The following is a 16988-nucleotide window of genomic DNA, read 5'->3' as shown; positions in this document are numbered from 1 at the left end:
TTGCCACCTCCCCTCAGGACATCAATTCTGAGTTCCTCGCATTCTACACGTCCCTGTACTCGGAGGTAGACAGTTCCCAGGTCTCCGACATCAACTCCTTTTTGGAGAGTCTTCCTCTGTCAGTCTTGTCGGACGACGCTAGCGCCTCCCTCGAGAGGCCTTTCGCCCTAGAGGAAATTGTGGAGGCCATTGAGTCACTGGCATCCGGTAAAGCCCCTGGCCCCGATGGGATCCCGATGGACTTCTATAAGCTATTCAAGGCCCAATTGGCGCCGCACCTACTGATGCTTTGGGAAGAATCATGTGACGGGGGCACACTTCCACCGTCCCTCCGGGAGGCATTGATTACAGTGCTCCTTAAATCAGGAAAAGACCCTACGCAGTGCAGCTCATACCGTCCCCTTTCTCTGATCAATAGTGACATTAAAATATTTGCCAAAGTACTTGCTAACCGCTTAGCCCCGTACATGTCCCACATTATCCATCCGGATCAAGCCGGCTTCGTCCCCGGCAGGTCCACTTCCCTGAATTTGAGGAGACTTTTCAATGTAATCACCAGGATCGACCCTACCACTCAGGCAGTGGCGGCTGCATTGGACATGCAAAAAGCTTTTGATTCAGTCTCATGCAGATACCTATGGTGTGTTCTTGAGAAATGTAACTTCGGTCCCAATTTCTGCACCTGGATAAAGCTCCTTTACACCGCCCCGTCTGCCAAAGTCCGCACAGAAGATAGGTGCTCTTCCCCCCTCCAGATTTTTAGAGGAACACGCCAGGGATGCCCCTTCTCCCCGCTTATCTTTGCTATTGCCATGGAGCCCTTTGCTGACATGATTAGACAGTCGCACTCGCACAGAGGGTTGCGCACATCTGGCCAGACCGACATAATCTCCCTCTACGCTGACGATACCCTGCTGTATGTTCGATCCCCTGTAGTCAACCTTCTGCCCATACTGAAGGATGTGGCCCGTTTCGGTGACATATCCGGTCTGAGGATTACCTGTTCTAAATCTGTATTGTTTCCGCTCACAGACGCCACACAGGCTCCCCCCGAGCTACATGGGTTCAACTGGTATCCTAATAGCTTCACCTACTTGGGGGTGGTGGTCTCCCGGCACACACCTCAGCTGCGCGATGATAACTTCCACACATATCTAACTACCCTGCAGGCTAAGGCCGCCAGCTGGACTAAACTTCCCCTCTCGCTTGCAGGCAGGATTGGTATACTCAAAATTATTGTATTGCCCCAATTACTGTACCGATTTACTAATCTGCCTCTTTGGCCAGGGGACAATTTTTTTCGAATGCTTCGCAGCATATGTAACACCTTCCTGTGGCACTCCGGGGCTGTCCGCCTCAAATTCTCCACACTATCCGCAATTCTCCACACTATCCGCCCCTAAGGCGTTGGGTGGTTTTAGCGCACCCGATTTTGTCAGATACTGGGTGGTGGCCCAATCACAGTTTGCGGCATTTTGGTTCAATACTGTTGACCCCCCCCCCAACATGTTCGCCTCGAGAAACTGTCTGTGACCGTGTGATTGGCTCCCTGATCCTCCAACCGATCCTCCCTGATCCGAACTCTGCGAATCCAGTGACCAGCACATCCCTGGCCTTGTCCAAATTCTGGTCCATGGTTGACACTCCCTGTCCGTTCCACGGGGATCTCCCGCTGTGGAACTTCCTGCCCGGTGTCCCGCACGTTCCACTTTTAGTGGTCACCCGCTGGGCTACTGCAGGCTTCCTGACTCTGCGCGATGCCTTTGAGCAGGGGAACTTTATAGAATGGTCTGACCTTCCCCCCCCTTACACAGGCGCCGACCCTCGGTGTGGCTACAGTACTCGTCACTCCACGGACACCTTAAAGCCAGATACTGAGATTTCCCTGCCTTGCCCCCTGATGAACCGATAGTAGAGGAGCTCTGCTCCTATCTTTACTTCAGAGGCAAAGTGTCGAGGCTCTACGCCTTACTACAGTCCAGAGCGGCCCCCCACTTCACCGAGCTTCGACGCAAATGGAAGAGGGATCTTGGCTCAGAGATCACTGATGAGAGGTGGGCTCGGATGTGCACCCGCACCCACAAGGTTTCCTACAATACTAAATTCAAACTCATCCAGTTCAAAATCCTGCACAGGTATCATTATACACCTATGAGACTTCATCGTATGTCCGACGCTAACCCCCCCTCTTGTCCCAGGTGTGGCGCAGACCAAGCTTTCTACATGCACATGTTGTGGCTCTGCCCCCGGTTATCCCAATATTGGCTAGATATTTGCTCTACATTGTCTGACATTCGGGAACACCCGATAACCCCTACCCCACTGCATTGGTTTTTCCATGACTTCCCTCAGTTGCCTCGAGATTCTAAGAAACTGGCAGGTCTCTGTATGCTGCTGGCAGTTCGCTGTATATTATTATGTTGGCTCCGCCCTAGAGCGCCTACCTATACACAATGGCTTGGTTCGGTCACATGGGCTCACGACACTGAGCAATCCTGGAGTGCGATGCAGTGTTCCCGCTCCAGGCCGAGGGATGTCTGGCCGAGATTTCGAGACTATATCTCTGCCCTGGCCTCACCATCAACTTCCGCCACTGCCTCCCCAGGCGGTCCCCCATAGTGGTTGTCATGTTAAAATGTATGTGTTAATAACTTGTACTCTGCATTCTTCCAAAACGTCATATTTTGATACAAATTGTATTGCCTAAAATTCTCATTGCGTGCTTTCTGCACTGGTGCCATGTGGCTCCCTCTGTTTTTTCTTTGTTGTGCTGTCAAGTTAATAAAAAGAAGTTTAAAAAAAAAAAAAAAACTCTTACACTCAAGGTTTCTTGCATAAACAATCATTAATCAGTAATCAGTTATAAAGCCTTCTTCAGAAGGGAGCAATAGAATAGTAACACAAACATACTTCAGTACTGTACACTGTGAATCAGACAAGACCCTTTTGGGATGGACCACAGACACAACCTACACCCACAGGTGAATTCAGTTAAAAGGGTACTGGGGACATTAATATCTAACACTCTTAAAAAAGTTGGTAAAAGGCAAAGGTTATTAGAACACAAGAAATTACAAATATTCATAAGCAGGGCAAGTACTTTCAGATAGCACTTTGACGAGTCATTCAATTCAAATAGGCTAAGCCAAAGTCAATTGGCATTAGTCTTTGGCTAGGATGCAGCACTTAAGGTAAGTAAATGAAAGTCTTTGCACAAGTTCTTAGGAGTCTTTGATAAAAAGAAGAATCAAATGTAGGGCCACAAGCCGATTAGACTTGTGAGTTGCAGAAGTTACAAGCACTTCCACAGTAAGAGGTAAGTTCTCGTAGACTTGTTTTAAAGTACCTTGGTAAAGTGGAAAAGGTGCAGCTGAAGACTTCTGTTCCTGTGCAGCTCTGCATATCTCACTGTTCCTGGGCCTCAGTCTTTGGGAAAAGATGAGGACGTCGGGGGGGGACTCCTGCACTGAACTGGCAACCGGCAAACCTTACCTTCAGTGGCTGTTTCACGTTTCAGCTCCTTGCAGTACATCAAATAGCAATAAGCGCAGTTCCTGGCTGTCATGGTGGACTTTCTTCACATCTGAGGTCCCGCACTCGACTGAGGTGGGGGTCAGGCTTGGTCAGTCCTGCTTCGTGGGAGTCCGGAGGATCTTCCAAAAGCTTTAGGCCAGCTTACAAGCAACACACACAATCTGGTGTCCCTCTCCCTGGCTCTACGGTTTCCTGCAGCAACTCTGAGGGAATTCAACCAGCTCCAAGATGGGTGTCCAGGTGGCTTACTTTAGAGTTGATTGGTCCCACCAAATCAAAGGGAGAAGTCGTCCTTGCAGGGCTTCTCTGTCGATGCGAACTTGGAAAGTAGTCACTGCAGCAGGGCTTCACCGGGCAAACCAACGGTCCAGGAGTTACAGCAGGCGTCCTCTTTAAGCTCTTCTTCGGTTCCTTCGTCCAGTGGTCGACTCTGCCTTTCAAGCCGAAAGACTCCCCTTTTATTCAGTTCTCTCCCATTCATTCCAGCCTAGCTGTCACTCCCCCAGCAGGGTGGCTGTCCTTGCCGGACCGTCAGCTAGCCAATCCCCACAGAGTGCATTTGTGTCTCCTAGGAGACCAAGTACAGGGAGTTTCGGGCACCTCCCTCACTCCTGCCTACCCCAGACTCTCTGGAGCCAGAGGCGGATTTCTCTCGGAATCCCCGGCAAAGGCAAAATGAACAAAGACACCAAACCTGGTTTGGTGCTCAGAGAAATTCTCTAGAAGGACCTTCCAACACAGACCCGGTGAAAAAAGAGACGGGGCACCATTTTTAGCAAAGATGGCTGGATGCCATTTTGAAAAAGATGGCTCCCGCAGTTACCGGGGTCCGCGAACGGTTGCGGTAAATGCAAACCTAGGTAGTTCAAAATTAAACCACTGCCACCAGGTCAATTGAGGAAAGGGTAACATAAAAAATGTTACATGAGCATTTAGACACGGGGTACTAAGTAACCCCTCAGCACTCTATTTTAAGATCGGGTATGCTGGGTCTAGCAAGTACAATGCTAAGTAAAGTCAATTTCACTTTACTGCTCTGGGAAACAGTAGTTGATCCCAGAGAAGGTATTTAAACCGTGGGAAATCTGGAAGACTTCCCTGTGGCACTGCACTGAAGGTGCTTTGTGACACAATTGTAAAAGATAATGCCTATAGAGTTGGTTAGACCCCATAACCAAAAAGAAAGTGTATAAAATCACATTATAATACATGAGTGGGAAAAAGGGTCACTCTCTCCAGGTTAAAAAAATCAAGTCCTCAAAATCCAGCAAAGTTGCTGGGGGTCTCTTAGGTGGAGGGAATTAACACATTTTTGAGAATTCTCCCTAACACAGTCCCTGAAGCCTGGAATTCACTGGTTCCAGATCTCCTGGGCCTAGTGTCGCTTACTTGCTTCAAGAAAAAACTGAAAACCTGGTTATGTACTTAATCTTCAAAAAGATACGGGCATGCTGCCGTGCTGTTAGTTAGGGACCATTTTTGCTGTATGTCGTTCGTACTGTTTGCGCCCTAACGCCTTCGGGCTTATGGCCGCGCTATATAAATGCTGTAAAGTAAAGCCAAGGCTGATAGTAGGTGCAGGTGGTGTCCAGTAGGAGCATTCAGGGTATGGAATGTAGATCCAAGGGTGAGTTCCAAAGAGAGACCCTGACCCGGGCGGCACAAGGGCGCAACTAAGGGGAAACACACAAGTCACCAAGGTCCAGATGCAAAGAGGTATCCCAGCAGCAGGAGCAGTTCAGGAAGAGAGGAGAAAGGAAAATGGGATGAAGTATTGATGGTAGTCAGCAAAGCGTCCTAGTGTAATATACCAGATTCAAACAAATCCAAGGCAGCGACCGCATCAAAGTGCAGCGTAGCGTCCCGGAAGATGAGGAAGGCAGATGGGGCAGTGGAAGCAAGCAAGTATGGGCGAAAAGGAAAAAGAAGCGGGAGACACAACGGTTGAGGGAGCTTCAGCCAGCAGGAGACTAACGCAGGGAAAGGGGCTGATACAACCGACATCAAAGGGCAGAGACAAAAGAGTTACCGGTAGGCGTTAGCAGGGTTGAAGGGGGCCGGGTAAACAATCCAAGGGGAGCCGTCTGTCTGGAACGGAAGAGGGCTTAAGAGGAGCCAAATCCGACAGCATAACCATGGGTCAAAGTCCAAAAAGCCAGGAATGACAAGTAATCGGGTTCCGCAGAGCAACTGCACCGTGCAAAAAACAAACAACGGTTTAGGAGCACCGCTGTAACTCACGGAGCAGGCTATATACTGAACTTCCGGGTGAGGCATGGAACGCACAGCGCATAGCGTTTGACGCAGTCAATGAACACCAGGGCGGATGGGATATGCAGTTTGTTGTGTGCGCAGAGGCTGCTGTTGTGATAAACGCCACGGCAGCTTCCAATTCCATCTGCCCCGTAGATGGGAAATACCAGGGGGGCGATAAGGCGTTGCTATACTTTGACATGCACAGCATAGTCTACCACCTTGCCTCATGTAAGCTAGATAAAGTGGTTTAAACCGAATATGATGGTACACAGTAACATCATACATTATGACGGGGGTACATAAAGGAGTATGCCTTGTTACTTATTTTTTTGTTTGCCTCCACAGAATTTATTAAAAACCTGTTCAAGCATTTAAGGATGTAGAGATGGGGTTACTATTTTACACTATATGTGCAGCATGTAACTGATTTTCATCACGCACATATCTAGTTTTTCGCTAGCAGCAATACTTTGGCAGATTAATGTTTGTTTCATATGCAACAATTCACTTGATCTCTAAGTGGATCAATGTTTCATCTGTATGATGCTATTTCAGGACATTAATAAAGCCTCACAGACTACGGACGGTTCACTTTGGGCCATAACTTGGTTGTGGGCGTCATTATCCCAAGCAATAATGACCCCCGCAGAGGTCTCTAAGGCTATTGGCACATAGCGGTAGTAGTAATAAGCGTTTTGGAATTTTGGTGACAAAGTACATTTGACTTTAATAGTGAGTAAAGTGGACTTTGATTTTATAGTATTTACATAGGGTTGCCTTTGTGAGTTGTGCATTTTAAATGCATAATTGGTTGAACTTGTACAGGTTTAATATTAGCATACATTAGTTGTCATGTAAAAGCGAATTATTTCAGTAAGCATTTTTCCATGTTTCAGCTTTCTTTCATTTTTTAAATAGCGTGTTGTACCGAATAAAAAGGCCCTCCCAGAAAGAAAGTGTCTTGTTCAAAGAAGCATTGCTTGTGAATTGCATTTCCCCCTTGCCTGTTTTTGAAGACCGAATGGTCAGAATTCAGTCAATTCCATCTGTCATTGGCTGCACTCTAAACATTCTGATTGGTTGAGACTTGGTCAGTAAGGATCTCCATACTTTCTTTACCTAACCTTATTAGTGCATGAAGGCACCACTCGTGTTAGGTTATGGTATGTTTTATGTAATTTTAGACTCATTCCTGTTTACACAATTTCTTTATTTTTAAATATTGTGAAGATATGGCACATGTTTAGAACTAACCATTCGATTAATTCACTCCATGGAACTCTATTATAGATAACCATGTGCAAAACTATGAAAGGATAAAACAGTCATACTACAAGTGAGCAGTTTGGGAATTAAAGGTTGGTGGTGCCTTAAAGTGATGTATTTACTGTTACAGGTGCGAATACTTCGATTATTACGAATCCTTGGTCGGAATGACGATGACTCCAGTGAAGCAATGAATGATATCTTAGCACAGGTAAGGGGTATGGATGGTGTCACAGATGCTCTCAAAATTCCACACATAAACTAGTTTTACAGTGCTTAATTAAACTTTTAAACAAGGGGTCTGGGAAGTCTGGGGATGGTTACAACACTTGGGAGTCCATACTGCACTCTATACTGCCCTGTGGGCTCTCTCCACTATAGTCTGGGCATCCGTAGAATCCCATTATCCCCCCCAATGTATTTTAAATCATAGGAATACTTGTTTAAGACTTGTTTAATCTGGCTTTCTCCATCTAGCTACTTTGGAGTTTTCTAAATGATCCTCTCTCTTTTGGTCAGTCGACTGATTTCACAGAGGGTTTTTCCACCAGAGTCTCCCCCTCGCATACTATATTTCAGCCTCTGCTTCTCGCTCCATATCTCTGCTCTCCTTAAAAAATCGTCGTCCTCTCTCGCCTCTACCTCTGTTTCGCCTCTCAACCCCCCGACCCTCACAACTGGTACCACTCTCTCTCTCGCACAAAATGCCATACCTGCATTGTCACAAAACATTGTTGGTCTCCTCAGCACGCCGCTCCACCATCCTTCCTCCACCTGGTTCTAGATCCACCACTGCTGCACTGGATCTTACAGGAACACCTTTCAATCTCATGTGCCGGTTTTTATAGGCCAGCCTACTGCCTTCCAACCCTCCTCTCTGCTCCCATTGGACTCCCTGGTCACCTGCTCCCATAGGCCAGTTTCAAATGGATTGTGTCCTCCCACGTATTCCTCATCTTGTGATAATTCGTTATCTCCAGCTTTGCTGGTTTGGGGAAAAAACAAATTCTCGGCAGAGGGCGCTGTGCTCGAGGTCGTGGCATCGTTTGTTCCTCGACGGACTCCGTACTCTGTCGACGTCACCAATGGTATAAATAGCTCAAGCCGCGCCCGTTGCTTCAGTTCAGTTTTTCCGATCGCTTCGCGATCGAACTGCGCGCTTCTATTTTCTGTGAAGAAAATGTCATCATCTTCAACTCCTTCGACACCCAAGACGGGGTTCAAGAAGTGTGTAGATTGTGGATCTAAAATGTCGATCACCGATCCCCACCGGATTTGTCTCTGGTGTCTCGGTTCCAGTCACCGAACCAAAGACTGCGGGTCCTGTCAATCCATGACCGAGAAAGCTCTTCGTGAGAGGAGAGGTAAACTGTCAGTGGGAGGGAAGCCTCTAAGAAGGCTATGTCAAAAAGACATAAGAAAGCGACTGATTCGAAGGAATCGGATCGCCATAGGCACTCAAAGAGATCTCGATCTAGGAGTAGATCGAGACACTCTTCGTCATCATCTAAAAAAAATGAAGAGGAGACATAGATCTCCCTCATCATCATCATCTTCTTCAGAGTCGACCGAAGAAATTTGATGTCCGACTAAATCGGATTCTCCCAGTAAGTGGGAAGAATTTCGCAAAAAGATGATGGAGGTTTTCGAAAACACGGGCCGACCCACTCGAAAGACACTCGAAAAAGCCATACCCCTAAAGTCGCTCCATTGGACGACAAAGGGAAGTCCAAGACTACCATGGCAAAGACTGGTAGCGTCGAGGAATCTAAAAGAACTCGAGTCGACGTAAATCCGTCGAAGACTCTTCGAGAGTCAAGCACTTCTCCTGTGCCATGCAAAAATCACAAGTCGTCGAAGACTTCGACGACTTCGTCGACGACCTCGGTGTCGAAAATTTCGACTCCAAAACCAAAAAAATCCTCGACGCCAGTATCGAAGTAGTCTTCGAAGATCCCTTCGACAATTTCGAAGGATTTATCAATTCCTTTGACGCATATAGTAGAGGAAGAAAGGAGATTCACTCCATTGCCCAGATCAGACTTTTTCAAGTCTATGTCGGCAATTAATGAAGAATCTGCTTCAGAAGAGGACGAAGTTACTCCTCTTGGAGTTTCTTATGGTACAAGACAAGTTCCTGGGGAACTTATTGATCAGGAATCTAGAATGAGAGACCTGAGTGATACTCTACATTCTGCCAGTGGAATTGACACATCCCCAGAATTAGTTCTCCAGACCTGATCCTGCAGAGCATGCAGGTGCTGGATATAGGGGTCTTATGACCAGGGTAATTGAGTATATGGGTTGGGGTAATACTTCACCCATTTTTGAACAAGATGACATGACTGATATAATCATCAAGGGACCTCAGAAAGATCCTGTTCTCCCTTTCCACAAGGCCCTTCAAAGGACTGTGGAGAAAAACTGGGAGAAACCAGAGCGTATTGCTGCTGCAGATAGCACTTTTCCAAAAAAATATAGACCAGCTGGAACGGATCCTGAATATTTGAATAAACATCCGACTCCAGAGAGTTTAGTGATTCAGGCAGCATCCACTTCAAAACAAACTGCTTATCCAACTATCCCTCCAGATAGAGAGGATAAAAAAGTTGATGCCTGGGCACGTAAAGTTTTCGCTTCAGGCAGTACGGCACTTAAGTCGGCAAATGTCACCTGTACCCTAGCTAGGTTTACCCATACCCTGTGGGACTGTATTTCGCCAGCGGCTGATCATATTCCGGAAGGCGAGGAAAGGGAAGGCTTCCTGAATATAGTAAAAGACGGGAAGGAGGCAATGGGGAAATGTCTCCAGTCTGGACTCGGTTCTGCTGATAGTATCAGCAGATCCATGGCTGCAAGCGTTGTGCTACTCAGATTTGCGTGGATGAGGAAGTCGGGGTTTGCACCAGACGTGCAAGCTAGACTCCTCAACATGCCCTTTGATGGCTCGAGGCTCTTTGGCAGAAAGGCTGATGAAAGCCTTCTGAAAAACCTCAGACCTCGAAAGTGGCAGCTAAATCACATAGCGCATCTTTGCACCATCCTCTAAAACCCTATTCCGACTCATCTTCCGAGAGGGGTCGTTCTTTTCAATACTACTCCTCTTTTGATGGAGTAAGAGGACAGGCTTCTCAAAGGGGCATAAGAAGCCAAAAGGGGCAAAATCAGCCTCAGGAGTGGCATCTGTACCCTCAGCCACTCCTGCAGCCGCCTCCAAATCCCTCTGAGACCTTGTTGCACAAAACACCAGTGGGAGGCAGGATCTCTCAGCATCTGAATGAAAGGGTGGGCATTACCTCAGATGCTTGGGCACTGGAAACAGTAGCCCAAGGTTACTGCCTCTCCTTCCAAAAAAGGCCTCGGAATCATCCACCGGGAGCCAAAATTCCGGATCCGCTCCTGTTGCAGGAAATTTTAACCCTGTTAGGGAAAGGTGCCATAGAACTGGTACCTGTAGCGGAGAGGAACAGGGGTTGGTACTCCCCATATTTTCTCATCCCAAAAAAGGACGGAAGACTGAGACCCATCTTGGACTTGAGAAACTTGAACAAGTTCCTCAGGAAGGACAAGTTCGAGATGGTGACTCTTTCTCAGATCCTTCAGGCTCTCCAACTCCAAGATTGGTTGGTATCATTGGACCTTCAGGATGCTCACTTTCATGTGCCAAATCATCCAAAGCACAGAAAGTACCTGAGGTTCGCGATTGGCAATTCTCATTATCAATTTTGAGTTCTGCCATTCGGGTTGACCTCCGCCCGAGGGTTATCACCAAACTGTTGGCGGTTGTGGCAGCAAGTCTCAGGAGACTGGGCATTCACATCTACCCCTACCTGGACGATTGGTTGATCAGAGCAAGTTCTCCAGAACGAGCTCAGGAATATCTTTCGATCACCTGCCATTTCCTCCACAAATTGGGCTTCTCCCTCAATTTCAAGAAGTCCCACATGATACCATCCCAGAAGCTCCAGTTTATCGGAGCAGTCTTGGACACTTCCTCAGGAAAAGCCTCGCCTCCCGAGGTCAGAGCTCTCCACATCCAGCAGATGGTAACAAAATTCCAGAATGCCCAACGTCTACCGGCCTTCGATTTTCTTAGTTTACTTGGCCTCATGGCATCCTGCATTTTCCTAGTACCAGAGGCCAGGTTGAGAATGAGATCCCTTCAATGGGCACTCAGAACTCAGTGGTCCCAGTTCTCAGGGAATATGTCGGATCTTCTGCAAGTCCCGAGCACAGCTGCTCAGGATCTTCCATGGTGGGCTTGCAACAACAACATTCTCAAGGGAGAGTCTTTTTGGCAACCATGGCCGGAGATAACGGTAGTGACGGACGCCTCACTCACGGGGTGGGGAGCACACACCAACGAGCTAACAATCAGTGGTCGTTGGTCTCCATCGGAGTCCAAACTACACATCAACCTTTTGGAGCTGAGGGCAATGAGACTAGCTCTGAAGGCCTTTCTGCCCTCTGTACAGGGAAAGAATGTCCTGGTAATGACGGACAACACGGTGGCCATGTACTACCTCAACAGAAGAGGAGGAGTAGGGTCACTACCACTGTGCAGAGAGGCAATGCAGCTATGGTTCTGGGCAATACGAGAAGGAATCTCTCTATTGGCAATTCACCTAGTCGGAGAGAAGAACACAGCGGCAGGCGCTCTGAGCAGGCAGAGCACGGTCTCTCACAAGTGGGAGATAGCTCAGGAAGTCCTTCTGGAGAGCTTCGCCCTTTGGGGAACCCCTCAAGTGGATCTGTACGCCACCGCTATCAACCGGAAATGCGATCAGTACTGCTCAAGGGAATTTCCTCAAAGAGGAGCTCTGGGAGACGCATTCGAAGTAGAGTGGAAGTTTCCACTGCTGTACGCGTTTCCCCCAGTCCCCGTGATTCCTCAAGTAATGAGGAGGTTGAGAAAGTTCAGGAAAAAAATGATCCTAATTGCCCCGGATTGGGCCAGGAGGACGTGGTACCTGGACCTTCTGGACATGTCTGTCTGTCCTCCAATACGTCTTCCGCAAAGAGAGGATCTTCTCTCGCAAGAGGAAGGTCGGGTTCTCCATCCAGAGGTTAAGACGCTCAACCTTCACGCATGGTTTCTGAGAGGTTGAGATACAAGGATTGGGATCTTCCGGATGACGTAATGGAAATCTTGCTTTCGGCCAGAAGACCAGAAACAATATCTTTGTACCGATGTTGCTGGAACAGGTTTAGTAACTGGTGCAAAGACAAGGATGTGGACCCTTTTCAGTGTGGCACCCCAATGGTGCTTTCTTTTCTATTACATCTAGCTAATCTGGGGCTCCAGATAGGAACAATCAAAGGATACCTTGCTGTGCTGTCCATTTTCAAGCGCTCCTCAGAAGATGTTTCATATTTCAAAATACTGTTAATCATTCAATTCTTAAAAGGCCTTACTAATGTATACCCTCCAGTACCTTTTCATGTACCAACTTGGGATTTAAATTTAGTACTAAAATTCTTGACTTGCATACCTTTTGAGCCTCTGCACTCATGTCCATTGAGGCTTTTAACTCTAAAAACTGTCCTTCATGTGGCCCTATCATCAGCCCGCAGGGTTAGTGATCTTTAGGCTCGCTCATGCAAACCACCATATACTATTTTTAATAAGGATAAGGTAGTCCTTAAAGTTAAACCTTCGTTCTTACCAAAAGTAGTCTCTGACTTCCATTTGTCACAAAAAATAGTACTACCAACTTTGTATCCTCTTCCTCATCTGGGCAAGGAAGAGGAGAGATCACATAGACTAGATCCCAAGAGGGCTCTTAGTTTTTACATCTCAAGGATGGCTAAACTGAGACAAGATGACCAACTATTCGTGGGTTATACTGGTCATAAATTAGGATTATCTGTAACAAAGCAAACCATTTCCCGATGGATCATATTAGCCATAGTTGAATGCTACAGATTAGCGGGAAAAGAACCACCAGATGGGCTTCGTGCCCATTCTACAAGGGGAATGGCTACTTCTGCGGCTCTGAAGAGGGGAGTCCCGGCAGCAGATATTTGTGCAGCTGCAACCTGGAAAACAATGCATACTTTTGTTAACCATTATTGTTTGGATACTGCCTCCTCTAATGAGGGTTTATTTGCCAAGGCAGTTCTGCATTCTGTCCACGAAAACTGAAATTGGTACTCCCGCCTCCAAAATTGCTACTGCTATGGGAGCCTATCACAAGATGACGAATACGTGGGAGGACACAATCCATTCGAAGAAGAAGTTACTTACCAACTGTAACGTTCTTTCGACTGGATGTTCCTCCCACGTATTCCTCATCAACCCTCCCATCCTACCCCACAGTACAGTTTACATTTTCTTACACTTTCCTCTCACAAAAAATGTATTGGTCATGGGGCACGCCTGGGTGTTCCTCCTATGTTTCATCGAAAAAACAGAACTGAAGCAACGGGCGCAGCTCAAGCTATTTATACCATTGGTGAAGTCGGCAGAGTACGGAGTCCGTCGAGGGACAATCAACGCCACGACTACAGCGCCCTCTGCCGAGAAATCTTTTTTTTCCGAAGCAGCGAAGCTGGAGATAACGAATTATCACAAGATGAGGAATATGTGGGAGGAACATCCAGTCGAAAGAACGTTACAGTTGGTAAGTAACTTGTTCTTCTAAGCTATCCGCGTGGTGGTTGGAGGGCTTTTAAACCCTGCCCCCCCCCCCTTTTTTTTGGTTGTGCCCAGGTGTAGTTTGGGAGTTGCAGTTCTAAAAGTGATCCCTGGTAAGAAGAAAGGCCGGCTGGCAGTCAAATACAAAGCACACTTAGGCAGTGGGTGGGATGGGAGGTTTTAAAGGGCTGGGTCTGGGATACCCCAAACCCTCTCACCCCACTTCCTGGAGGGAGTCCCTGTCTTGTCTCGCCATGGTCAAGATGCTGAGCCCATCACAATGGTTTATTTTATTTACATATTTTATTGTATTCGAGTTTACCTAGCTCCTACTTGCAGTGGACCACTTATAAAGTACTCTGTTTTAAACATCAGTCAGTTGCATGGAGCCTGGTTGACACAGATTGCATTGCCATCATTTGATGGAGGTGAGGTGGAGACCTGTAACTGGGACAATTGTTTGATTTAAAGATATACATACTTAGCTTTTAAGTAAAACAACACATAATCCTGTGGTTTTTTCTCTAACTCCTGGAGAGCCAATTAGAACCCCCTGTTTCCATGTTCCATCGACTAGGCTAAGGCTTCCAGATGTGCATGGAGGTGCCATTGGGGAGATTGGCATAAATGTATGTGTTCCACAAAAGAAAGTCATGCCAGTTTAATAATGTTGCCTGGAATATTATTTTCTCTTGTTTAACCGTGTGTTTGGTTGATTTATCTGAGTGACACAACTATGCAGCATAGTGTCCAGTGATTTCTAGTGTCTTCTGCACCTGGGTTGCACCAAAGTCTTTGGAAAGCGGTATCCACTCCAAGAAGGGTCCTGCACTATAGGTATCTATGCACTTTTTCAGTGTTAAAGCGATCCAAAATGTGTAAGAAGTAATGGGTAAAGGGGCCTTTGATACCAGATGCAGTATTGCCTCATCTGGCTAAAATTGCCTGCCCTCATTTCTTACGTTATAAAATAACTGGCAGAAAAATGAGCGTATTGTAAATTATTAGTTTAAAATGCAAAGGTTTGAAAAAACAACTCTTTTTACTTTTGGCCTTTTAAGGGTGCAGAAGGAGGAGACTGACACACGGGTGACATGGTTTTTGGCATACACCTTTAATATACCAGAAAATAAAGGGTAAAACCTACCTTTCCCTCTAAGGGGAGTAGGGGGGGTGGTTTCCCCACCTCAACTAAAACACTAAGGATTTGGTCAGGATGTCCGTATGTCAACATTCCCACCATCCTGTGTCCACAACCCTACTTCTGTCCCTTAAACTTATAACTAAACTAAAAAGGCAGTGGATCTTCTTGGTCCAGAAGAATGACTCTCTTCATTTGGACAACCAATCACGGTTCCAACTGTAAGTGGGACCTTTACTTGATGGAATGACTCCCTTTCCCAGGTCTCAGTCCCTTTCCAAGGTACAAAGCATAGTGCCAGGTTGAAATGTCAACAAATAGTAAAGTTCTCAGTTTATTTCAAAGGGGTAAAGTTCCAGTTCAAACATCAACATCCCTTATTGCCCATAGTTGCTTTTACACTTTTGGGTTCCTGGAGAAATGACTCCCTTCTCCAGGTGTTTGTCCCTCAGTATTTCCTATCCACACACAGCCAGGGGGAGTGACTCCCTTCCCCTGGACTCTTTACTTGTGGGCCCAAGCATCAGGAGCAAGACTTCCCTTCTGCTCTCAAGCTTTCTTGGCTTTCACTTTCACAGTTCACAGGAGGTAAAAACACTAGGCTTTTACCTCGACTCTAACCTCACCTTGGCAAAACAAGTAAATGCTATGGCATCATCCACAGCGTACACCTGTAAACTGATCAGAGCAGCTAGACCTTACCTTTCTTCAAATAGTGGAGCACTTGTGCTGTCCAAACTGGATTATTGTAACGCTCTCTACCTGGGATCCAATAAATATATCGCGCAGAAAATTAAAATACTGCAAAATAATGCCCTTAGCGAGGCACTAGGAATCTCAAAAAGAGAACATATAACAACGATTAGAAGACAATCCAACTGGCTCTCTACAGCTGACAAAATTAAACTTAAAACTGCTTCTCTAACATTCAAATGCCTTAACAATGCGGCACCAAGCTACCTAACAGAGGGATTCAAAAGAAGAGTCACATCCAGACCTACTAGAACAACCTATACAAATTGCCTATCAGTCCCCCCATTCAAAATGACGACAACCGGGGGAAATAGTTTCCCCGTCAAAGCGGCCCAACTGTGGCACTCCCTCGCACCTACTCTAAGAACTGACCAATCTTACCCACTTTTTAGATTAAACATGATCAAATGGCTCAAAGAAAATGACCTATAACCTAACTGCACAAGTTACTTGACCTAGCAAATTACTGGACCAGTGCCTCGCGCTGCGACAACTCCTCACCTATATTACCTGAATGCTGTACTGACTCCATTTTTGTAATGCACCTGAAATATTTACTGTATAGGAATTTATTTGTATTTTGATGCCTATGAAACTTTGTAACATGTAAGCCTAAAGCATTCTTATCTCCGCGCCTTGGTACCTTCGAGTCTGGTACGTGCTACAAATAAAAAATACCAGGGGTAATTACTCCCTTCCCCAGTCCTTTCTCAGGCTTCCTATTACAGTTAACAGCAGTAGGGGGAATGTCTCCCTTCCCCTGGCCTTTCTCAATCACGCACTGCCACAGAGACGATAGTTTGTAAAAAATTCCTTTAGGCTTTGGCAGACCTGGTTCACGCTCCTGCCAGGTACTTCTAGGAAGATGCTGACTTGGCTGACTCTTCTCGCTTCTTGAGTGTGGGTCCCAGACCCAAATGTGTGTCTTTACCAGGATTTCCTTACCCACCCCATGCTTGGTATTTCCACAACTCTGTGACGCCCTCACCAACTTTCCCAGCATCACAGATACCTTTTGGGTTTCTGCTGGCTTCCTCTGGTTGGTCTGGGGCTCTCCGGTCTTCCACTGGGTTCCCTGAACTTCCGGCTGGCTGCGGGTGACTCCACAGCATGGTTCTCCACTTTGTATGCGCGTTGGCCTCCCGTGACCCACTGTCCAGGCTTCTTGCATGCCTAGACGCTCTGTCTGCTGTGTTTGCGTTCAGTTCTGCCTCAGTGGGCCGAACAGGGACTTCCCGGCGCTCTGTCTTGCTCCAGTGACCGGCTTCTTTTCTGTACTCCGTCGAACTGCTTCCTTTCCAGAATATTCTCATGGGTCGGCTTCGCCCTTTGGTTAATCCTTCCATCTATTTTATCTTCCAACTAGTAAAACAACTAGAACGCATATGTACGTTCTCTTGA

General features: G+C 46.8%; 1 protein-coding gene across 3 annotated transcripts in view; it reads left to right on the top strand.

Annotated features, from left to right (window-relative positions):
- Positions 1-16988, top strand: part of AP1G1 (adaptor related protein complex 1 subunit gamma 1) — a 1918561-nt gene that overhangs the window by 654454 nt on the left and 1247119 nt on the right. For all 3 annotated transcript variants that reach the window (XM_069635469.1, XM_069635470.1, XM_069635471.1), the window contains one exon: positions 7187-7267. In XM_069635469.1, coding sequence (XP_069491570.1) covers positions 7187-7267 — 81 coding nt within the window. The remainder of the gene's footprint in view (positions 1-7186; positions 7268-16988) is intronic.

This window comes from Ambystoma mexicanum, chromosome 1q, assembly GCF_040938575.1.
Source record: "Ambystoma mexicanum isolate Mex_15411 chromosome 1q, UKY_AmexF1_1, whole genome shotgun sequence".
Lineage (NCBI taxonomy): Eukaryota > Metazoa > Chordata > Amphibia > Caudata > Ambystomatidae > Ambystoma > Ambystoma mexicanum.
This window is presented reverse-complemented; position numbering and strand designations above follow the sequence as displayed.